The 8,362-nt window shown below is 37.0% G+C and overlaps 1 protein-coding gene across 1 annotated transcript in view; it reads left to right on the top strand.

Moving 5' to 3' along the window:
- Positions 1–2,702: 2,702 nt before the first annotated feature.
- GALC (galactosylceramidase) overlaps positions 2,703–8,362 on the top strand; it is a gene marked incomplete at its 3' end in the record, with an annotated part of 29,268 nt that continues 23,608 nt past the window's right edge. The window contains exons 1-3 of the mRNA XM_084270720.1: positions 2,703–2,811; positions 4,186–4,325; positions 5,898–5,936. Coding sequence (XP_084126846.1) covers positions 2,718–2,811; positions 4,186–4,325; positions 5,898–5,936 — 273 coding nt within the window. The 5' untranslated portion in view covers positions 2,703–2,717. The remainder of the gene's footprint in view (positions 2,812–4,185; positions 4,326–5,897; positions 5,937–8,362) is intronic.

Raw genomic sequence — 8,362 nt, 5'->3', positions numbered from 1 at the left:
TTTGAATATTTGGTTCTTGTTTAAAAACCGGAAGAAATCCAAAACTTGTAACCCAAGCAAGCTGTCATCTATGCATCATTGCAGCATATTTTTTTTAAATCAAGCTCTATTGTCACATCTTAAACCTTTCCCCCTTTTTTTTTGGATGCCAACATTACACTTGGGCTGTTCCACGGAGGTGGTCAGCTCATTACTGGTTATTAAAATAATGATTAGTTGTAACTTCTGGCTTGAGCAACTCTTAAGCCACCAATGACTGCAAGAACATACTGGGAGCAGTATCATACAGCTGTATGAGCTGAAATTTTTTATTGTGCTTCACCAGTCAGATGCCAGGGGATGGGGTTAGTGGAGTAGGTAGCAGTTGGTTTTCCAGTGTGGTGTTTCCCCTCTTGCCTTTCTACCTATAGATAGCAGGTTATTACTGACCTATATGTATGCTCTTTCACATGAGCAGTGTTACTATTACACCAAAGAGTAAATTATTTACAGAAATATTAACTCCAATAACTTGGTTTTTAAAAGAAAACAAACTTGACCTGTAATAGCAGTAAAAATACAGTTTTGTTCCTGATATAGCCCATGTTCTACTTTGAATGCTTTAGTACTTTCTTGAGCATAACTAGTGTGAAATCTATGTGGGGAAGTATCATTAATGGTGCAAGAGTTAGTGAAGCCAGCTAGAGAGAAGTATGATATTTATTTTGCTCAATTTCCTTTTGAAGCAGAATTTTGCATAATCTCTCATTGCATCTAAAACAAGTATGGAAATATTTGCATCTTCGAAATTATACACTATTTATTGCATTCTTCTTGTTAACAGCAGGATTCTGTTGGGTTTTTTTTTTTTTTCCTGTTATTCTCTTTTTCTAGCCAAATTTTGGTGCATCTTTACATATCCTCAAAGTAGAGATTGGAGGTGATGGACAGTCAACAGGTATGGAGTCTGCGTGAGCGGGTTTAACTTCTCTCTGTAGCAATGCCGTAAGTACCGTGTCCTGCACATCTCACTTCAGCTGAATCGTGGAGATGCATTCTGTGGCTGTACTGAAGGTACAGTCTGCCAACTTGTCAAAGAGAATTTATGTTCAATATGTGGAGATGGTTCTCAGTAACATACAGTTAATAGGTGTCATTCTAGACCAAATGAGTTCTTTTGTTCTCTAAGGTTAGGGAAGCTCTGGCAGCTTTCTGAATTGCAGAGTGTTTCTCAAAAGGTTTTGCAATACAGACTGTAGAACTTGTGTAGGCTGTGTAGTTGGTACCTTAAAAGCATGAAAATGTGAAGATAACTGGTCAGAAGCAGTTATGTTTCTTGGGTTTAATGAGCTGCTACATTTCACTGGAGTATCATTGTCTGACACTGGGCACTATTTATTTTTTTTTTCTGCATGGCCACAACTGCCAGTGAAGATGTCATCATGTGATTTGCCTAGCCTACTATATTTACACATAGAAGAAATTCTTTAGTAAGTGATTATGATCAGAAGCTGAGAGGCAGTAACAGGACTAGAGTTTTTATCTCTCTTTCTTTTTTTTTTTTCTCCATAGAACTAAATCTTGGCCATGTCAAGAATAGATTTAAACTGAGTTAATAAATAGAAAGCATAGCATCTATATGTGGCATTTCATACTAAATGGTGGCATTATAATAAATTGCTGGTTAGAAGACAATGGAGTTGTCTTCAGGCATGCACAGACCTCATCAACCACTTGGCTGCTAGCTAAGGGGATGGTTATATGTGTGATGGCTTTCCACGTTTTAGGAGAACAGTAAGATGCATATGTCTTAACACTCTACGCTGCAGCTCTTATTCTGACCTCAGAGACGGGATCAGGAGTCTAAGTTTAGAATCTAATTATTGTTCCAGGTCTCTGAGAAATAGAACTTCCAAACAGTCCAGTGTTAGTAAGGTTAAAAAAAAAAAAAGCCTATTTTCTGTAATAAAATGTGCTGTTTCATTTAAAAAAGTCTCTTCAGAAGAGATCTGTGGAACAATGAGGCATATAGTTTAACATAAGTAATTGCTGCAATTGTGTGCACAAGCCATTAATTGACTTTTGTGTGTAATGACTTGCACGGAACACTGATTCTTTCTCACCTTTCTAGTTCATTTACCTTTGAGGGAATTAAAAGCATAGGCTTCAATTTCAAAAACTATTCCTGCAGTCATGGAACACCATGGAAATGATAAATTACACTTTTTACTATTAAAAAAAATCTCTTTCCCATCACTGAAAAACTTCATGGTAGTTCCTTTCTTTCCTCCCCCTGGACTTGTCTTGCCCAGAAGAAACAAACTAACAAACTATAACCTTCTTTTGTTTGCTTTTCAGTTTAGATATAACCTTCTTCTGCAGATGTATTTGGGACTTTTTGTTTGTGGGTTTTGGTTTGTTTTGGGGTTTTTTTTCCTTCTTGATCTTAATGGAAAAATCTAATGTCAAAAGCAGGCATAGTCCCTTAAAAATGAAAAATACTAAATTTATACTAAATTAATATTCTAAGAATGATGGGTGGCAAGTCTTGCATGTGCTCTCCCACTACTCATTTTGCTTTGAAGTGCATACCAAAGAATGTGTGAACCATGTTGGAGGTATGTGCTTGCATGCTGTGGCAGTGAGCAATACAGAAAACTTTATAACAGCTTATGACACAGAAGATAATTGTGAGCTACCTGCTTCTCTCCTTCCTAGATGGCACCGAACCCTCCCATATGCACTATGAAAATGATGAGAACTACTTCCGGGGCTATGAATGGTGGCTGATGAAAGAAGCTAAAAAGAGGAACCCCAATATTAAACTGATAGGTAAATTGCTTCAAGCTTTAGGATTTAAATGCTTTCCCCCCCCTAACTAAATTATATATATGATCACTGATTAGCTTATTAATTTTAATTTGCAGATGGATTTGTTGCCTAATATTTGGTGAGCTTTCCATCATGTGTCACTTAAACTTACGGTGTTTTAGAGTAGCACATGTCACAGGCAGCATAACAAGGATGTATGCAGCAAGTGACACAGGATAAGAAATGATGCTCTATTAGTTTACCTGTATCTGGTAACATTGGTGCTTAGTGTCACAGCATATAGAAATTATTTATGATATCTGAATTCTAAACAATAGAGTAAAAAAAATATTAAGGGATAAAGTAAACTTATAGCAAGTATACAACTGTAAAACTTACATGCACTAAATTTAATTATATGTTCTTACTACAAACCCTCCCTGCTATAGTGGTTCTTGGCTTCCGATTTGCCTTGTGTCTGTAGTTGAGTTGTAAGAGGACTTTCCTGTCTCACTGTTTTGATTGTGGGTCGTATGTGTGCTGTGTCAGTACAAATGTGGAATGCTGGATTTGAGGTAAAACGCTTTCCAAAATGTATTTTGTGTGAAGCAAGATAAGAAATCGATCAATTAAACCATATCTAATCTCACCTCTTCCAGGGACCAGGCTTTGCCATATCCAGCCACAAGACGTCAATTGGTATAGGATTTTCTAGTCAGGTTGTTAGACAGGCACTATAACAAGCAGTAAGCTTCCCATATGTGACTAATAATGATTATTAATAACCTCTCTCTTCTCTTAGATCAAGGTCTCAACAAAGAAGGGATGGTTTGCCTTTGAATTAGCCTATGGTATCTTATACGAACTCAGCTGAAGATTTAGCAGTATCTGGTTAATTTATTGCTCTTATTTGCTACAAGAGCCAGTAAACAGCTGAGACTCAGAAATGCTTTTTCACGATCCTCATCATCCTCTATCATTCTCTGTTATGCTCAGATCATCACTTCTGAAATTCATACACAGTATTAATCCTTTGTCTAGAACTGTAAACTTTTCTAGACCTTTGTCTAGAACTGTTAACCTAAAATCTTTGGAATTTTAAACCTGTTAGAGCTGTTATCACACAATTGAAGATTACATGTAATTGTTCTCTAGCAATGAAGGTTTTCTAGCTTTTTAAAAAAAGCACCGCCATAGGCGATGTATTTGATCAGAGTTTATATTCTAGCATGCTCTCCAGTTCAATAAGTTCTGTTTTATTGCCTTTTGTAGAACTATGTGAATTTGAAGTGCATATCTGCTCCTTCATTTTAGGTAGAACAAAGCTTGCTCTTGAACCTTACCGAGTAATGTGGACCAACCACTTATTCATTTGTTTTTCTTCTGTCTTTCCAGGATTACCTTGGACGTTTCCAGCGTGGATAGGGAAGGGTGAAAACTGGCCCTATGACTATCCAGATGTCACTGCCTACTATGTTGTTTCTTGGATATTGGGAGCTAAACAGTATCATGGTTTGGACATTGATTATATTGGGGTCAGTGAAGAAAAATCTCTATATTTTATCTACCTTCATTCCTAGATCTTGGTCACGTCTCTTTCAAGTTCACTGTTTGACTGAGATCCAGTTTTTAATTCCAATTAAGAAAATGTGTGGCTAGGATTCCTCTAAAATCAGGTCCTTTCCTTACTGAAACACTTCTTTTGGACTTTTCAGTGTTTTAATATGAGGCAGTTGTTAAGTGCAGAAAAGCTGAAAGTCATTTCAGCAGTTCAGAGCAAAGCTTCTGAAACAGATTCCCATCCCTCAAAGAAAGTCTGCCCTTGCCTCTGAAATGTAGGAGGGTATATCTGATGCCCTTCTACCTGGGATGCATCTCCCCCTTGGTGTTGCTGACTGTGTTAGTCTTGTACTTTGGTTAACACAGTGATGCTTCAGCAGATCAACTGGGGACACAAGGAGAACAACTGCTGTTAAATTTTCTCCTTGCTATGCTCATAGTGGGTAAGTTCTGCACTTTACAGATCTGAGTAGTATCTGGTTTCTGTGTTGTTACTTCACAGTGATTATCTTCTGGATTCTGTACTTCTAAGAAAACAGAATTTCTGCTTCTACAGGCAATGGGATGACATGGCATAATGTCTGATTTTTTTGTGGGTATAATCTGAAATAGAGGAAAGCAGTGAGGCTTCTGAAGGCTCAGAAATGATCAAAACAATTGAAATGCTATTCTGATTTGACACTGTTAGCCTTTATTGCTCTTTTGGTTTATAGCATGTTTATATATTGTTATTTGCTGCATGATGAAATGAGCCTTTCAGTAAGTAAATTTTTAATTGGCTCATTTCTGAAATCATGTAGCACTTATGGAAAGATCTAGGAATATCAAAACCAGAAATTTGTATCCCACCTGCAAGAAATTGTTTGTACATGGTCGGGTAATCTCCATCTACAGGGGGCACTTACATCTGTGGTGCTGAATGTGTCAAAGTATTCATGTTGTGGTTTGAATAAAAGCAAGAAGGTTTCAGACTGTGCATTTTATTGGTGAGGGTATTTAGCTTAAACACTCTTTCCATAAAAGAAGGAAAATCCATAGAAACACAAATGAGATCACTTTGTGTCTGGTTGCTTCAACAATGCTGGATCTCTGTGTCATTGACATGAGAGTGTCATGCCCTGAGAGTGTAGGCAATTGTTGGCTGTCCTGTGTCAGTGTATGGCAGCAGGGCCCATTCACTCGGGAAACACGTTGAAGCCACAGTGTGTTTCCTGGTGATTGTTAATGAACTGTAGACCCACTGGTGACAATGTCATGTGTAACACTGCTACCATTGTAGAACTCAAACAGCTCTGGAGTTCTTTTCGGCAGGAAGGCAATCAGTAGACCTTAGAGATAGGAAAACAAGCAGCTATTTTGTACTTTCATACAGAATTTTCCCCTGAAGAGCTGATAGCAAAAAACAACCAGAGTTCTTTCCTTTAGCAAACTGAAATCTTGGAGTTCATTAATGGATTGTATAGTCTTATATATACATAAATGAAATATATCATTATGCGTTGACATATCCTGATTTTTCTAAAGGGCTTTTTACTTTTTCTTTGTAGATATGGAATGAAAGGGCATTTAATAGCAAATACATTAAGGTATGTTGCTTCCTTCTTATTTCTCTAGAATGAAATATTTGTCTTTGTTATCATATGTAAACAGTTGGCTTTTCTGAATTTGCCTAGAAGAGGGACCTCAATGCTGCAACTACTCCACTTACTGATCTCCATTTCTTGTAGTTTCAGGCATGGAACACTAACAGGATCCAACCTCTAGATCTTTCTTTTTGTGTCTGAAAATGTTACTTTGAACTTTAAGTCTGTCAGTGTATGCTAAATGTTTAGGATCTCTACATTTTAATGGAAGCTCCAGTTGATGCTACTGAGGTCATAAAGTTTATCATCTTTATACTGGCTTGGCTATAGTTATCAGTCCAAGATCTAGAATTACTTAAAATTCTAAGCAAAGTTCCAGTGGATGTAATACCCTTAAATTATTGCTTATAAAACCTCAGGTTCTTATTTTACGGAAAATGTAGTAAAGGCTCTGGTTTTAGTTGTGCAAAATTCAGTTGGAGGAACACAGTATTCCACATAGCCAACCTTGAGATATCTCTAATACTTCTCTTTGCAGCCTGTCCCCGTTGCTTCCTTGGCCTTCTTTGAAAACTCGCTTCTGTTTGTTATGCTATGTTGAACTGGAATCTTAATGAACAAAGGGGAAGCTTGTGCTTTCTTTGTCGCTGCTTTGAGGCTCAGAACCATTAGCATTATCTCTTCTTAAAAGCAAGTAAGAGTCAGACTATGTAGAAAAACTACTAATTTTTTTTTTTTAATTTCAGAACTCAGCAGGAATTGGATCCCATCTGCTTAAAATTAGTCAGTGGCTGTTAGAATTTCAGTTCTTACAGTTCATGTACACTGCATGAGGTTAGGTGCATCATTTGTTCTTAGTGACTTTGATAGTTACTTTGCTCAATGATGAGTTTTAGTAGAATTAAATGGCATACTACAGTTAAACTTCATATTTCAGGAAGAGCAAAAAAAAAGTATCTTTAAGTACCTTTCATGAAGCTGGCATATAAAGCTTTTTGCCTACCCCTGAAAATTGAGAATGCTCTTCTATAAAACATTTCTTTTAAAAAAATTATCTCCTAGAATACAGAATTAGATTAATAACCTTACATCTGCATTCTATGATTTTTTGCAGTGCTTTGACCAGGAAAGGGCAGGAAATGCTGGCAGAAAGTTCTCTGTTGGTTGTGTATCTTGTACAAAGAAAGAGGGATACCTTATATCCAGCTTTATGGACTTCTTGTTAACAAGTAACGTTAATCAACCATGTATTTTAGATTGATTTATTGGGTCCACTGCCACCACAGTAACTTACTTTCCAAGTCTTATTAAATTAGACCAAATTTTGCTATGTGTACTTCACTCCTGCACTAATTCCATGAAAGGTACTTTCTAGACTCTCAATTTTGTAAGCTACTAGGCAGTTGATTCCTTTTGGACACACAGGCTCGACACTATAGAGCTTCTGGGTGACTTGCAAAATTGCTTCCAGAGAAAACACAGATAGACTGAAGTGAGACACAACAGGGTATCTTGGCATCTGTGTTAAGGTGGTGTTGCAGATTTGTTTCTTTGGGCATTTTAAGTAACAGAACTGTGGTAGATGTATAGATGCTTTAGATTTTGCTAGTGAAGGTACTTGAATCTCTGTCTAAACTTATTCAGTGGGTGTGCTTATAATCCTCTTGAAATCCTCCATTCCAATGTGTGTTCAGCACAAAATAGAGCCTAACTTTTTTATGCTAGGAAATGAGTTTCTAGGGTGCTGTCTATTATAAAAACCCCCAAGAACTAGAAGTTTTCTGTTATATTTAGTCTCGGTTAATGTGAGTTCCAGGCTTTTCTTTTTCAAAAAAAGTGGTTTACTAACTGGGCATAGGTTAGTGGGGAAATCACTAAGGATACTGGTAATCTCCTAAAGGATAATCCTAATGATAGGTTATGTTATGCTCATAGGGGAGGTGAGAAGGGGAAGTGTGTGTGCAGGTGTGTGGACTTCAAGTAGAAAACTCCAGTCAAGTAAGATAGAAGATAAATAGTGGAATTCTTTTTTCTTTTTTTTTTTTTATCTGCAAGTTTTGTTTTAATCACTGACTAGATGTTGTGTTGCTTGGAATGCCTATTAGACTGAGCCATTTGCAGAAAAAATCATGAGAGACAAGGCAGATCTTACTACAAGATCTCATTGCCCTGTATCACTGATTTGGTCTTTAAAATACAAAAACAAACCCCGTTTTTCTGGCTTTCTGTAGGTGTTATAAGAAAAAGGCATTTTGCTCAGTCCTGTGTGTTGTCACTTAGAGGCTTTATCATCTGCTTGTCTTGACTTCCTAATGTGGATAGAATGTATGTGGAGAGCATACTGTTGAGTGTAGGTGTGTCATTCTACTTGCTTGCTTTAGAAATGCTATTGAATTGGGGCTAAGCTTTTGGTTTCTAGAGCTAAATAT

This window comes from Gallinula chloropus (genome assembly GCF_964237585.1).
Source record: "Gallinula chloropus genome assembly, chromosome: 14".
Lineage (NCBI taxonomy): Eukaryota > Metazoa > Chordata > Aves > Gruiformes > Rallidae > Gallinula > Gallinula chloropus.
Note: the sequence above shows the minus strand (reverse complement) of the source record. Positions and strands in the feature narration are given on the sequence as shown.